Below are 16,175 nucleotides of genomic sequence, written 5' to 3'. Positions count from 1 at the left end.
ACAGAGTTGATTTATTCTGACAGGTTTTTCGTGTTGAAATAAATATGCAAATCATCACACCACTCATTTCAAGTAGAATCAAACTTCTGCCGAATGAAAGCTTTATCCCGAGGGCACGGATTTCCAAGAGAATGACCTCAACATTTCCCAACGCGGCCGAGATCAGGCCTGTTCCAGTCCGTGTTTGCCCAGTACTTTATTTCTTATCAGATGTGTGAAATATCGCATTACCGTAGAAACTATTTCATAATCTTCTTTTCTGATCTCTTCTGAAGGGACTTTCTTCCCTATTATTTCGCAAGCTTTAACAGAAAGGAGCTGGTCATTTATGTATGCAATACTTTACATACAAATGTACAAATGCTTTTGTTGAGGGTCAAAGAATATTGAATTCATAGATTGATTTCATTGTATTTGTAATAAATGAGATGCTATGAATGGGATTTCATACATTTGTCATTAAAATTGGCTTTCTCTGGCAAAGTTTCTCCATGATTTACTGATAAATGAAAGTCTCTTTATACAACTGAATTTTAGTCATTTTTTATGTGCTTTTGTTCTTTTTATTGATTTAAAAAATATTTCAGTTTGACTTTAATTTATAAAGCTAAATGAATTTTTTTAATTAATTAAAATTAATTAACATTTATCATTTTTGTTTTTTTAAGTTTATCTAATATTTATTTGTTATATTGTTTTTAATTCATTATTTAACTTTTATTTTTGTTGTTTTTATATATCTAAAGTTGTGCCACGCAAATGTATTTATACATTCAAATTCTACTGAATACTAATGAAATTACCTTAAAATATGATATGCGGATGACTGATGGAGGAAGATCTCACCTTAAAGAACTCTCTCCCGTGATCGATGAGCAGTCTTTCAGAGCGAGGCTTGTTCTTGCTGTATAATGCGTACAGGCCAAAGTTTTCTTTCTGAATTTGAGAGATACAATGTTAGAATCACATCAAGTGGGCTTTTTTTTTGCATGTGAATTTGTTTCTTTCTGTGAAGGTATTTAAAGTGTATCTCTTCCTACGTGAGTGTAACACAGACATGAAACACAATCTCAAACAAGATATATCTATATATAAATATATATAAAAATGTATTTTTAAGAAACTTTTCCCCTCGAATTCTGTAATGCATCTATGCGTTTTACTTCACATTTTATTTTTTTGTAACATTCATTATTCCCTAATGCTGGATGCTATAGTTTTTAATTAAAAGCATTACAAATATAACAAACAATTATGTGTAAATACCTTGCAATTTAAGTAATACATCTCTTTTTTTGCATTATAGTTATGAAAATGCATTAAAGTAATATATAAGAAATTTCAAATTCTGTTTTGCATCCAAACATTTCACTTTAGTTTTTTTGTTGGTTTGTTTTTTTGGTAATATGCATTATTCCCAATGGTGGATGCTTTTTTTTTTTTTTTTTTTTAAAAGCAGTACAAATATAAGAAACTCTATAATGCAATTTAAGTAACTTGCTATTTAAATATATACAATAATAAATGTATCTTTTTTTTGCATTACAGTTATACATTTTTGTTTATATTTATTTTTTGGCATTAATTTTGCAAAAATGTTCTTAAATGTCATGAAAAAAATGTAAACAATGCAGTGCAAACTAATATTAATGTTCCTAAAATTATGATATCCTAAAAATGAGAAATATCTAGGCTTCATTTTCTTTATGCAAAATACAATTTATGTCTTATAATTGTGGGGTTAAATGTGATCTGCTTTTGTTTTTGAGTTGTATGGTTCTTTCATTATAAATGTATTAGTTTCTGGGTTCATTAAAGGTGCATTCTTTGTGGCGCTTTAAGAGGTTCTCTGGTATCAGGCTGGAAACTGCGAGTGTGCAGATGTCCTGCTCGGAGCGCTCACGTGTTTCAGGAAGCAGCGTCCGACGCAGAAGGGCTCCTTCAGACACAGCTCCAGCTCTTGAAGGAAGTGATGCTGGTGAAAGTCTCGCAGCTTCTCCAGGTTCCCAAAGATGCTTCCTCTCTGTCCCCGCAGGTCCTGAGGCACATCGGGACGCTCCAGCTCTGGGATGTAGTTCTCCACCACGTACCCCAGCGCTCTCACATACTCTCTCTCCGTCTGAAGCAGCTCCTCCATGATGCGCTGGAGTTTACTGTCAGCAGACCAACAAAAACATAATGCATCCCGCGCTGCTGCTGTCTGACATGAAGATCCCTGTTCTCTTCTACAATACTGACATTATTAACGATTACTAAGGCAAAGCAGACAAACAGATCTATGGTAAACATTTCAATTATGTGAAAACTGGCAGGACACGTTTGTATAATTCAGTTTAAGACATGTTTAGGAATGCTACTGATGTTACTGTTCTGCCCTGAAATATGACTTAACGTGAAGGAATCATCACATTTACCCAGAAGCGTATGTCTAATATACTAAAATAGAGTGAAAAACAGTGAAAAACAGAACTAATGTCAAAGCATGTACATGTTATACAATAAACGAGGTGGGAGAGTATGATTTAGTCATTATGGTAATGGTATACATTGCATATAGGCCTATAGTTTTGTGATGGAAATAATATTATAATAAAACTATTTTAATAAATATTGTTTTATAATAATATTTAAACTGAATTCATAATGGAAACTATATTTTTGGATAATGTCATAAAATATATTTAATACAATTTTAATATTATAATTAAAATGATTTAATTTTATTAATATTAAAACTATATTAAATATCATGTGGTAATGATTATTTTATACTGAATTTGCAATGGAAATATGTTACTGGATAATATAATATGAAAGCTATTTTATTAAATATTGTTTTATTATAACATTAAAACTACTAAATAATCATGTGGTAATGATGGTTTAATTTGGAATGAAAACTATATTTTTGGATAATATTTAATTAAATATTGTTTTATCATAATATTAAAACAAATTTTAAACTACGTTGTAATGATTATTTTATTTTCCATTTCCAATGCTGGATTATATGCTGGATAATATTTTAAAACAATTGTATTAAATAATGTTTTGTTATAATAATAAAATTGTTTTATTTGAATAATATTAATACTATATAACATCATTATTTGTTATTATTGCTATATTTTGAAATGGAAACTACATTTTGATTTTCCGTTGATTTGGAACGTGATGCATGCCAACCAAACGATCAGATTATTAATAGATGAACGTGTGTGGCTCTGTATCTTCACATTATGATTCTTCATCACTCTCATTAAATCGATGTCGCATGACACGTGGTTTGACTCACAGTGCAGTGCTGCTGTGATCCAGCATGCGGTCAGGCCCGCAGACGGACTCGTCCTGTGTTTGGACTGGAGCATCGGAGCGTGTCGCTGTTGCAATCAAGCTCGGCTCGTCAGATTTGGTGTCACAGCTGAACTTCTCATTGACGTCGCTTTGGCTCAGTCCAGAGGCGCTAGAACAGAAGCTGTCCTGGTGAGACAGTTTAGAGCTCTGGCCATCCCATGATGCTCTGCTTGAGCCACTCTCTTGACAGGAAGATGCACATATCTGGACTTTGTTCTTGGCTGCAGTTTTGCAAATAGAAACATGATAGTTGGTCAATGGCAAACAAGAGCCTTCGCTTTGAGAGCGGACCAGGGCTGTATAATGTGGCGAGTGGTTGACCTCGGTGACCCGGCATGACTTTCTCAGATCACTGTCGCTGTGAGAGCATATGCGAAGACATTTCCGTAATTGTATCATCGGGTCATTGTCTGATGTGGAAACTTTGCTTCTGCTTTGGTGGAAATGTTGACCTCTTCCTTCCTCTTTTGGCTTGAATGACTGTTGAAGATGAAGTTCCTCGTGCGTGTTTCGGGTCATTATCGGGTCAGAGTTTGAAGACGGTGATGTTTCTCTCCTCACAGGCTCACAGTGAAGGTGGAAATGCGTCATTGTCTCATTATCACCTTGTCCAACAAGACTATTTCGAGTCTCAGTACGAGCGCCAGCAGGGTTTGTTTGGGGGTCGCCTTCATTTTGTCCAAGGCGAGTTGTAATTACGCTCAGGGTCGGCCCTTTCGTGCAGGCCTCCGCTGCGCTGTCCTTTTGTGGTGATCCCAGAGGCGTTTGATTTCTATAAGAGGCTTGCAGTATCTCGGTGAGCTGCTGTCTGATGTCTCGGCATTGAGCCCAGACCGCATTCCACATCCATATCCCGTCCGGGTGCCTCTCCAGCAGCGCCGAGCTCTTGTCCTGAAAGTGCTGGGGCGAGAAGTCTTTGAAACGCTCCTCAAAAGCCTTCAGTGTGCTCAAGCAGCCGCACACGGGAGAGTTTGTGCTCTGTATGTGCTCTAAATACTCCATACACTCTTTGACAAGAGACGAGGCCTGGAAAACAGAGAAGATGAAAGTCATTAAATAGTGTTTGTGTGTGTATAACTTTATTTTATTAGTTTCTTATGATTTTTAATGTTTTTAAAAGAAGTCTCTGCATTTATTCGATTAAAAATCACAGTAATATTGTGAAATTTAAAATAACTGTTTTCTGTTTGAATATATTATAAAATGTAAATTATTCCTGTGATCAAAGCTGAATTTTCAGTAGCCATCAACAGGAATGAATTACATTTTATAATATATTCAAACAGAAAACAGTTATTTTAAATGGAAAGAATATTTTACAAAATGATTGCTATTATTCCAAACTTTTTGCAATAGTGTATATTCATTTATTTGTAATGGAATTTATTTAGACTATATTAAATAATTATGTGGTAATGATTATTTTATTAAACTATAGCAATTTTTGGATAATCCAGCAAATGAAATACTTTTGATTATTTTCTGTTTCTCTTAAACCTAGTGGATGCAAAACAAAATTGATAACAGATGAATGAAAAGTTGTTATGAGACACATCTGCCCTGTATCTTCAGATTGTGATTTTGTCATTCACACTTGTAAATAACGTAAGCTGTCCTTTCAATCTAACCAACTGCGACGGCGGGGTTTTTTTTTTTTAACTCTGATTGATTAAACCATTACTTTCACTCTATAAAGTCAACATGAAATTAAAATTGATCCAGTGTACTTTCTTAATACACTTTTTTTTGACCCAGGGTTCCCACACCACAATTGTTGACTAATTATTTGTAATGACCTTTCCAATTTGCTTTCCAGTTGTTTGTGATAATTGCACAAGGATTTATGCAAAATTATATCTCAAAATAATTTTGACACTGACTGATTCCCTGTTCATTCATCATCAATCATATATGAGTACTTTTGACCGATTCGTTGAAAATAATTAATTTGCCAAACAAAAATCTCTAGGGTTTGCAAGCAAGTTTTAGTTTACCCGAGAGCAATACCAATTACGTATTATTGCTCTGCACAATTAGAAATGTGTTCTTCATATGTTTTAAGGCCTGGAGAACATAGTTTAAGATTCTCTGCCATTCCCAGGTTTTGCAGGCTGTGGGAACCCTTGCTAATTACTCCAATAGATTGTTTTTGTAAGTCTTTCAGTAACTCCCTCTTGCTGAATACCTTGTTTCACAAATAAATACATTACTAATGCAGAAGTAAAACGGCTTGCAAATGTTTCACGTTGACTTGAATAGGGCAGTTAATTGTCCGTGTTTGTTGACGAACCTCTTCACAGAAACGATAGAGATCGACAGATGTCTCCAGCTCAGATTTATGTTCCTCAGCTTTCAAGAGAAACCCGGTCATGTTGGTTTTGAAAGTGGTGGCGTTACTACGAAAAGCCTCAGTTTCAGGATAATGTGTCCCTTTGCTTTTCCTCTCCACCTCCTTTATCAACAACATCCCTTTTTCTTTTTTCTCCTAGAAAAAAAGAACATGCACACATTATGCAATACCTCAAAGACGTCTGAAATTTCTTGGCATTATTTAAGACTGCACATTCCCGGACCATTTTTCTTATCTTAAAAACTCAGGAATTTGTATTACTTCTTAATCGAACTCAACATTTCACATAAATCGATTATCCAAAATATAAGTCTGATAAGATTCAGGCATTCATATTATGGCCCATTCATCTAGTTCTGTATATTTGAGTAAATGTCAAGGATTTGTTACCTTTGCTTGTATAAGAACAGACTGAACATCTTGTAGTCTCTGCTCTATTTTCAGCAGAGTTTTCTCTGTGTCATCTTTGTCTTTCTGCCATGACTGCTTCTCTGAATCACACCATTTTTGGATCTGTGAACAACATAAACAACTATTAATTATACCTAAGAATCAAGAGAGCTGAATTTATGGTATTTACGCTCACAGAAGACACTTCAACAGCTGAGGAACTCCAACATACTGCTGACTCCACCAGACCTCTTTAAAGACATCTGTGCTACACTGATGATCAGCACAGAAAACTGTTTTCACTCATCCCTTAGTTTACATAAAATGATAACACTTAACAGTAAGGCTCTATTTGTTAACATTATCCACAGTTCACAGTTCAATAATGCAGTGATTCCTCCCATGAAAAGTTCAATCTCCTGTTGTTTCTACATCAAAACCCACCCACATATTTTTTTTAGAACTGTTTTGTTTTGAAAATGGTGCTCGATCTGCATATTTCTCTCCTGATTCAGACCAGATGACTTTTTCACTGAATAAAGCAATATCCAAGCAATTATTATGAATTATGGACAGAAGCAATGGTTTGGAGTTAAAATGGATTTTTTTGTGGATTATTGTGATGTTTTAATCAGCTGTTTGGACTCTCATTCTGACGGCACCCATTCACTGCAGAGCATCCATTGGTGAGCGAGTGATTTCTCAAAATCTGATGTAGAAACAAAATCATCTACATCTTGGATGGCCTGAGGGTGAGCACATTTTTAGCAAATTTTCATTTTTGGGTGAAATATTCCTTTGATGTATGAACTAATGCTAACAAAAGAGACCCTATTATAAAGTGTTACAAATAAATGACAAATTCACGGTTACTGAATGGGACTATGCACTTTAAGTGTTTAAAAGCACAAATGTGAAGCTTGTATTTTTGTTAAAGCACTAACATGAGTTATTCATTATTTTTGGATCTAGTTAAGCATTTTAGATCGTGCCACAGTTACCATATTTCCCATCTTTACATGGTCATGGTTGGATATAACATAGTTTTAAGTTCTACTGATATACATTTAAATGGTGCAATTTAACATTTAGTGCCTATTTTCATTATATGTGCCTTACCACTATGTTTTGTAACTTAGAGCCAAAGTTATTTTCTGTGGTAAATTGTGCTACAAATGCAGTCGCACCACAACATTTCTTCATAACCTGCTTACAACAGCATGTCTATCCATCCACAAAGCAAGACCAGCACCAAACCAGCCTGAATTTTTAGTGTTGGACAAAGCCGGTCTTTTCAGATATTTCTCAAAACATTCTCTTCCAACAGCTGAGAAATTATGATCACTTTATTTAGCACGGTGATGTTATGTTTCACTGTGAAGGTTGAGACTGTCTGCCCGTCTAACGCTGGCTGCTTATTCTCTGCGGCACAATGTTTGTCTTGTGTTATTTTCAGCTCTGAAGCACTTTCTGTGGGCTGCACTTATTATCTGTCATGAACACGCATTCAGTGATGGGATGTAATGCATACTGTGCTGAGCGAGTCTTCTGCTTCTCTCAACCGATGAACATGTTCGAGATGTTGCAGTGACTGGTTGGATTTAATCACTAGCGTGTGAACAGCCTCTTCCACCTGGTTATACAGACACGTCACAGACTCCAGAGAGTCCCTGCAGGAGACAGAAAAGACACAAAGAAGTGTTGTGTGCTCTCAGCACCAGCACAAAACATGCTAATGTACTGTATATGTAACATGTTTTGTAGTTTTCAATTCATTTCTTGTAAATATTGAGTACTACAGGCTAGTGAAAATCTACCAGTTCTCTACATTCTGGTCATACTTTTCCAGTTTGTGTTTCATATTATTTATGGTTTCTCCAGTGGAGCTCACTGTGTTTATAAAGGCTCTTGCTGCTGGGAAAACAAGATTAACTGGGACCCAGCAGCTGTCCAAACATCATGGGCGCAGCTGAACTCTATAATGATCAAATGTGACTAAACCGAGCCTGCTGAGATTCAAACATACTGAGGGAAATACCTGAAGTCTTCAGACTGAGCAAATCGAGACTCTTCCTTCCTCATCCTGGCGAGAATAGACCCGCCTTCTCTTTGGAGGGCGACCAATCGTGTGTCTTCAAGCACCATCTTCATGGAGCTCCTCTGCTCCTGGATGCAGGACTGGACATCCTGAACAATTGCCAATTGATTTAGTTTGTTTGGGAGCAGCATTCCTCAGCAGGTCAAATTAAATAAATGAGCTTTTATTATTTTGCATTTGTTTAAAATGAAGTTTTCAATTTGTGCAATTACTAAATAAATACTGTAAAAAATAAATCCATAAAATAACAGAAAAAGTACTGGCAGCTCATTACACACAACATTATCCATTAATTTTACGGACATTTCTGTTAACTCTAAAATTCAGTGCAATGAAGTGTAAAATTCAAAATATTAAAACACCTGTAAAAAAATAAATACAGAAAATTACAGTATATTGTGCCCTATTTTTACAGATTTATTTTAGAGTGTAGTAGTAATAGTATATTCAACATATCTGATTGTTTGACACTACAAAAACGTACCAAATGTGCCTTTAAATAGGGATAATATAACTGTACAATAACAATTTATTTTAGAGATTTTGTTTTTATTTACTGATATTGGTATTGATATTTATTGATATTGATCATTTTTGGATATTTAATTTTGCATGTCAATTTCACCTATTTCCCACATTCACATTCACCGTCACCTAACGCTCACTTAAAGGTAATTTTAAAAAACACTAATAACTTAATAACACTGTTAAACATAATCTTAAAATGAATGTTCCTTTTTCATACTGTACATTATTACATTTGATTCTTATATTCATTTGTGGCAATTAAAATGATTGATTGCAGTGTTTGATTTTTCTTTTATTTAGACAAATTGCAGTATTAGTATAGCAATTTTAGTATCAGACATTTCTCAGTTTTCTGACATAACATGAAAATAAGTACTGGATTATCGTATCGGTTTAAATTTAAATATCAGTGCATCTCTAGTTTTTATGTTAAAAAAATGTGATACAAATGTGTACTGTATTCCTGGAAATTTTCAGAAATTAGCATGCAGAATCCAAAGTTACCTTTGCGGTATCTGTTTTTAACATCAAGTTTCTTGATTGCTGTCTGCAGTAATGAAGATGCTGCTTGTAGGTCGAGTTGAAAGAGAGAAAGTTTCTGAAAGACACATGCAAAACACACATTAGATAATCATTTACATACTGTGAAAGAAGTGCGTTTAACAAAACATTTACAAGCACAAACCTAAAGCATGTGGCCAGCAGACAGACAGCTGAAGGTAGCTGCTAGTCATCAAGATGAAATTTTGTTTATAATCAATTCACATAAGATTAGGAAAAGTCAGGTTGTTACATATGTGAGTTAAAGAGCCGTTGGGCTCTCAGGCTTCAAATAGACGAAACACAGAACAAATATAAAGAGCCATTGGCTGTTGTCAGAAATGTTGTGATCCACTTCACTTGAGCTGTTTGTGCAAGTTAACTTGCATCTGTTTACAAGTGTTTTAACGGTTGCTGACTGATGGTTTGAGAGAACGGATTACACAATAACATGATCTTACTACAGAAACAAATAAAAATGTTTAGTGAGTAAGTGGTATGACAACATCACTGGCTGCAAATGTGCTTTTATTTGTTGCATCGTTTATATTGCGGGCCTTTGCCACATTACTTATAGTAGAGAGAGAGAGGACAGGAAACAATGAATGACGCAAGTTGGAATCAAAGCATCAGTGCATGCTCATTAACCACAGAGCTGACGCAACAAAGTGATTTTAATCATTGAAATGTCCAGCTACACTCCCACAGGAGCACCTCGAAGTTGCAAGAAGTGCAAATAATGATAAAACAAAACATGGCCGAAATTCTACATTTTAAATTTGTCTGGATCTACAAATTTTACATTAAGACTGTCAGTATTCACTGGAGAGGTAAAGATATCAGTCAGACTCAGAAGGCAGCATTACTGGGTGTTTTTGTGATTGCTCTTCTCCTACCTGGTGAAACTGTAGCCAGTCTTCATGACTGTAAGGGAAGGATCCGCCAAGGTCAGAGGTCAACTGCTGTCCATCAACCGTCTTATGAAGAGCTTTTAGTGACGTCACAACATCTATCTGAAAGAAACGATCATGCACTTTAACATACTGTACTACAAGTGTGTGTGAGACCCAAGCATGAGTAAAAAAAAAAATAATAATGTTTTTGAGAAGACTCTTCTGCTCACCGAGGATGCATTATTTTGAACAAAAATACAGTGAAAACAGTAATATTGTGAAATATTATTACAGTTTAAAATATTAGAATTTTATATTTGGATATATTTTAAAATGTAATGTATTCCCTGCTGAATTTTCAGCATCATCACTCCAGTCTTCAGTGTGACGTGATCCTTCAGAAATCATTCTAATATTCTGATTTGCTGCTCAAGAAACATTTCTGATTATTATCAATGTTGAAAACCAATCGTGCTGATTAATATATTTGTGGAAACCGTGATACATTTTATGTTTTAGGATTCTTTGATGAATACAAAGCACAAAAGAACAGCTTTTATTTGAAATAGAAACTGTTTGTAACATTTTAAATGTTTTTACTGTCAATTTTGATTCATTTAATGCATGCTTGCTGACTAAAAAAAATATAGACTTTTTTTTAAAAAATGAGAAAGCAGCTATAAAATGCCAAAGGAGTTCAACATCTGCGTAATAGTAACAGGTATATCAGCCTACAAACCCCAGATCAACACCCAGAGCTGAAGACATGTCTGAACTCAGAGAGAGCAGACTTTAGGTGTTAATTAAAAGGTTGCAGGTTTCCATGAAGGCGTAATTGTGTGTTTGGGGGTGTTAATTACCTGTAGACCAGGATGTTTTTCCGGTCGAGGATTTGCGTCTTTATCAACAAGCATCAAGATAGTGTGCACTGCATGAAGGGCCTGCTCCTGTATAACACACACATTCATCAGACACATAGGTCAGTGTGTGAAACATGCAGAAAGAGTGACTGCAATTGCACTCTTGACTGCCGCCTACTGGACAACTTCATTTCTAGATTGTGTAGCCTACATAAAGGATGTGTTCAGATGTTGATGCTGGAAATTGGTGGCGATGATTGTTTTCTAGGCAGATGCTCACCTGAACCATGAGCAGTGATTTGTAGAACACAGAAGGCAGAGGGCACTTCCTGCTGTCAATCACTATGGTCAGTCCCAGCTCTCTGACATCCATCCTATAAAAACATCCATCTTCTTTTACATCAGTAAGTAAAACCATATTTGGTATAGCATATTAAATTTATACAGCTTCCAGGAGCATGAAATATCCATCAATACTATCAAAACAACAGCCATCAAAACAGATTTTAATTCTTGACAGACAGTAAATTCAAACTGTGCAGCAGTTTTTTTCATGTATAAATTATAGAAATAAATTGGCATCAACATTTGAATCTATTTTGAAAGCATGTGGATTTATCGGTGCATAATTCTAGATATAATGTCAGCTCAGTGACAGTGAGGAAACATAATATAGCCTACTGTAATATATACAATGTAGCTTTATAAAATATAAGGAATAATCGTCCCGAACACCCTTTTGGGGTTTATTTTGAGATAATAACTGGCTGATTGTACGTTCCCTGTTGAAAAAACCAGCATATGCTGGTTAGGTAGGTTTTGAAGCTTGGATGCTGGTTTGAGGACCAGCACATGACCAGCTAAAGACCAGCTTAAACCAGCTCAAACCAGCATCCAAGCTTCAAAACCTACCTAACCAGCATATGCTGTTTTTTCAAAAGGGTTATTCGCCTTATTAAGGCTACTCACCAAATAAATAAGTACGTGGATATGAAATATTGATGTGTGTTTAATTTAGCTATGTATTATTATTATTATTATTATTATTAAGGAAAATAAGAAAAAACCTCCATCATAATGTACTGTACAAAACATAACCTATGATATATATTTCTTAATTAAAATTCTAGATTTTGAATTAAGAAATACATTTTAGGCACAAACATGCCTGATAGGCTAATGAGGCCGTTTCACATCGCTCTGTATTTGGGCTGCTACTCCATGTCTGTTACTGCCCTCTTGTGGTGATTGAGCAGATTGGTCTCAGTTTGGTACCTGGGAATGGAGTGCAGGTAGAGCAACAGTCTGCAGAACTCATGAGGAGAGAGTTGAGAGGACGCCCAGCCTTTCCTGCCCCCGTAGACCTCAACCACAGCCCGGCCAGCTCTGTCACGACTGCCTGGTGTTGGTAAGAGAACATATAGTATAGAGTTAAAACAACACGATTTAACAGAATGACCATATTAGCTGTGCATGTGTACAATAGCTTTGTCGTTTTAGCAACAAACATGACAGAATTTAAGAGGAAAAGCAGATAAATCACTATTGTCTGGAGAAAACACTCAGAAAAGTTGTGCATTTTCTGTATTGGGATTGCATGTGTCTGCATGCTAACCGTTAAATTATAGAGGCTTGTGAAAACTGTCAGGCCTCAAAATCTGTCAAGAGGAGTGTCAGAACTTTTCTTGTTTACTGCCATCAGAAATTACATTTGATGCATTAAGCTTTATCTAGAGTGGAATGTGCAACATGTGCATCTAGAAAGTTAAAAGCAAGTAGTCATTTAGAAGGTAATTAGACAATATTTGGCTGAGATACAACTATCTGAAAATCTGGAATCTGAGGGTGCAAAAAAATACTTAGCAATGCATATTACTAATCAAAAATTAAGATTTGATACATTTACGGTAAGAAATTTACAAAATATCTTCATGGAACATGATCTTTACCTAATATCCTAATGATTTTTGGCATAAAAGAAAAATCGATAATTTTCACCCATACAATGTATTTTTGGCTATTGCTACAAATATACCCCAGCGACTTAAGACTGGTTTTGTGCTCCAGGGTCACAAATGTGACAATTACATTTTTTGAGTGAACAATTCTTGCTCAAGGTAACAGTTGTTTGTATATTAGTCTTTGCATGGATCAGTCCTAGCCCTGAACTTTAAACACACCACAACACATAAATTCACAATTAAAAATTGATTAGGAGGCATACCCGGTAGACAGATGATGCCTAGCTGGAGAAGGCTCTTGATTGTGGAGTCCTGGGAAAGAAAAGTTGCCTGAACTCCATTCTCAGGCTGGCCAGCCAAGAGCTGATCAGCGTCTGATTTCTGGAGCTCTACTCCATTAACAGCTGGAGTTCCAGCCTTTCCAGATGAGTAGACTTCTTAGAAAGATGGGAAATTACATTTGTATTCAACATTGGTAAATATGCCAACACAAAAGATGGTGATTAAAAAACGAATTCTACTTTTTCTGAACTTATTGCTTGAGTGAAAATATGTGTGCCACAGCTAGATGGAGCTCTTGATCTCTCCTTTAAATTTTTTTTGGAAAAAATGACTTGTAAACTAAATCCATCCACCTCCTCTTCCCATTTACAAAGACATTTAACAGCTTCCCCATAAAACGGGGGTGGGGGTGTAGTTATTTCTGTTCCCTGCTCTTTGCTCTTCTTGGTCCTCATGAATGCTTTCATTCTCTTCTGCTGAAGAAAGAAATCAGATGAAGGACCCGCAGAAATTTCCATGTGGAACGCTGTGCACGCTCCTGACCTTTGGCCAGTGTCACATTGCACTCTTTTAAGATGACCTTTCAGAAGGATATATTTTCTCCTCCACAATTGACCAGGGTCAAGGTTGTCTGTAAATCAGTTGATGTGTCATGGCGAGCAGCAACTAGATGTGGCCTCATAGTAGTTTCATTTTTGTACAAGCAACTGTTCATATCAGTCATGTTTGAACTTGCTTTTCATTTAAGGATAAAGATCTAAAAAAACAGCATGTTGGCCAGATGTCGTGTCGCTTCAGATGTTCATTTGACGTCATAGTGAGATGTGGGGTAAAATCTGTATGCAATTAGTTGACACACAGCAAGGAACCACAGAAAATAATTGTTTGAATATTTCTTTGTATTTGCTTCTTCTAAATGTCTGTAACAAATCAGAAGCACAAGTCTCTTTTACATGCAGAGGTCTAACTCAACTTACCCTTTCTTGCTTCTTGTCGTCTGTTTAATTTTGGGGACACCAAATTAGCTGTGTGTTTTATTCCCTGGATAGCTGGCAACATGGGAATGATCTCTGGATAGACATCACTGCGGCTTCTGTTGGTTGGCTTGTGCGATTGCAGACACTCTTTGGTTGTTTCCGAGACTGAAGAGGATGAGCGGGATTTAGACCTGCTTTTACCTTTGATCACCTGTACAGGTGAACCTGGGCCTCTTCCACTGTGTCTGTCATCACAGAAGACTTTGTAATCCAAAGGCCTGTTCTCATTTTGGAACAGGATCTGACTGCAATGGGGCTGAAATAGAGGAGGCGTTTGTTTGGAGGCCTGTGTTAGCTGAATTGGATTGAAACCCTGCAAAGATAGATTAGCATCTTGTCTGTGACCACTGTGGTCAGGTAAAGCCCTGAGTCCCATTTTGGGTAAGTGTTGGGTTTTGGCATGTTTCTGGCCGCTAATCCGCATTTGAAATGACTCTTGTCTAAAAGAGTTGTTCAGACAGCGCTGCCTTTTGTCGGGTAGTGCCTTAGTTCCTAGTACAGTCTGATGGAGATCCTGTTGCCCAGTGAGGAATGACTTGTGTTGTTGTCTTGCTTGGACCATGCTAAGGATCTGTTGGGTCATATGTTGGTCAGAAGACTCTGCATTCTCCCTTGAACTACAGTCATGAGGTATGCTCTGACTTGAGTTCTTTGGGCTTTGCTTTTGTTGGAATGAGTTCTCAAAGGATTGCATTGGGTTTCTGTCTGCTTGGTTTGGTGTCTGGCCAAATGTACAACTCGAAAGTTTAAGTCTAAGGCCAACTCCGTATCCCTCACAGCTTGGCTCAACCTCCCCTACATCTGTCCTTGTTTCATCTAGGGAAGGTAGCATACTTGTTCTCTCAAAATTCACAGGGTTTCGTAGAGCTGCCATGTAAGACTGCCGATACCTGCATTTGGATTCTGGATCATTTTGCATGCTCTCAGGTGGTTTGTTTTGCATACAAGGATTGCAGTCTTCTCCACACAGGTTAACATTACTTTTTGGGGCAGGTTGAGTTGTCCTGACTAACTTGAAGCCCATTGGTTTTGTTGGCATTGCTATTTTGTTGAGGACCAAAGTCTCTTTCTCCTTGTTGAACTCTAAAAGATCTACATATTCTCCTTCCAGCTCTCGGTTGTGCCTGCTGTCCCAGGTATTAGGAGATACCCAGCCAACAGGTTTTCCAGCAAAACTGCTTATCGGATGTCCTTGGTCAACCTTCACCAATCTGCTGCCACCCTCCAGAAGCTGAACAGAAACTGCCATCTCATCATTTGCTGGAAGGATTCTAGTTTCCATCTCGAGTGGTAAAAGGCCTATAGGTACCTGTGACTCGTTCTCTGAAATCTCAGTTTTAAGATCTTTCACACGGAGAGTTGGAGTTGAGCATGGCTTTGTTTCAGGCCAGATGTTAGATTTGGGCCTGTCAAGGAATTCTGGGTTGGCAACTTCGGTCCAAGGTACCTTCACAACCCCCTGGTCAGAGGAAAGCACACACTGACATAGAGGATTCCCATGACGTCCCTCATTTATTTCCCTTAGCCAGGACTCTGTGAATATGCATGGATAAGATGTCTCAGGAATGGGAGTCCCCTCAATTGCAGTACCCTCCAGCAACCTGGAACCGGCTTGCAGCACCAGATTCTCTTGCCCCAGGAGGTCTTCCTGCACAAGAAGACTTTTGAGGACGATTCGGGCTGACTGTTCTCCAAAAGGCTCCACCTGCAAGTAGAAATCTCCAGGTCGGAGCAGTAAAGGGTTGATGGGGGCGAGTTGGATCACCACACGATCTCTCAGGCACAATGGCCAACCCTCACACCGGAACAGCACATCGGAGTATGAAGCCTAGTGGGAGAAAGAAAGGGCAAAGCTAGTTTGTTGATTTGCAGATCATTTTGG

General features: G+C 37.0%; 2 protein-coding genes across 2 annotated transcripts in view; one reads left to right on the top strand and one right to left on the bottom strand.

The window, feature by feature from the left end:
- The window catches only part of quo (quattro), a 34,312-nt gene that overhangs the window by 7,044 nt on the left and 11,093 nt on the right, over positions 1-16,175 (bottom strand). Inside the window, 15 exon segments of the mRNA XM_058777884.1 lie at positions 847-936; positions 1,904-2,153; positions 3,296-4,380; positions 5,645-5,839; positions 6,095-6,217; positions 7,626-7,764; positions 8,133-8,281; positions 9,225-9,240; positions 9,242-9,318; positions 10,157-10,273; positions 11,014-11,100; positions 11,294-11,387; positions 12,289-12,412; positions 13,238-13,408; positions 14,234-16,121. Coding sequence (XP_058633867.1) covers positions 847-936; positions 1,904-2,153; positions 3,296-4,380; positions 5,645-5,839; positions 6,095-6,217; positions 7,626-7,764; positions 8,133-8,281; positions 9,225-9,240; positions 9,242-9,318; positions 10,157-10,273; positions 11,014-11,100; positions 11,294-11,387; positions 12,289-12,412; positions 13,238-13,408; positions 14,234-16,121 — 4,605 coding nt within the window.
- Positions 11,305-16,175, top strand: part of dlgap4b (discs, large (Drosophila) homolog-associated protein 4b) — a 172,799-nt gene continuing 167,928 nt past the window's right edge. The window contains exons 1-2 of the mRNA XM_058777887.1: positions 11,305-11,417; positions 12,270-12,421. The gene's annotated coding sequence lies outside the window, so the exon portion shown is untranslated. The remainder of the gene's footprint in view (positions 11,418-12,269; positions 12,422-16,175) is intronic.

Source organism: Onychostoma macrolepis, chromosome 06, assembly GCF_012432095.1.
Source record: "Onychostoma macrolepis isolate SWU-2019 chromosome 06, ASM1243209v1, whole genome shotgun sequence".
Classification (NCBI taxonomy): domain Eukaryota; kingdom Metazoa; phylum Chordata; class Actinopteri; order Cypriniformes; family Cyprinidae; genus Onychostoma; species Onychostoma macrolepis.
Note: the sequence above shows the minus strand (reverse complement) of the source record. Positions and strands in the feature narration are given on the sequence as shown.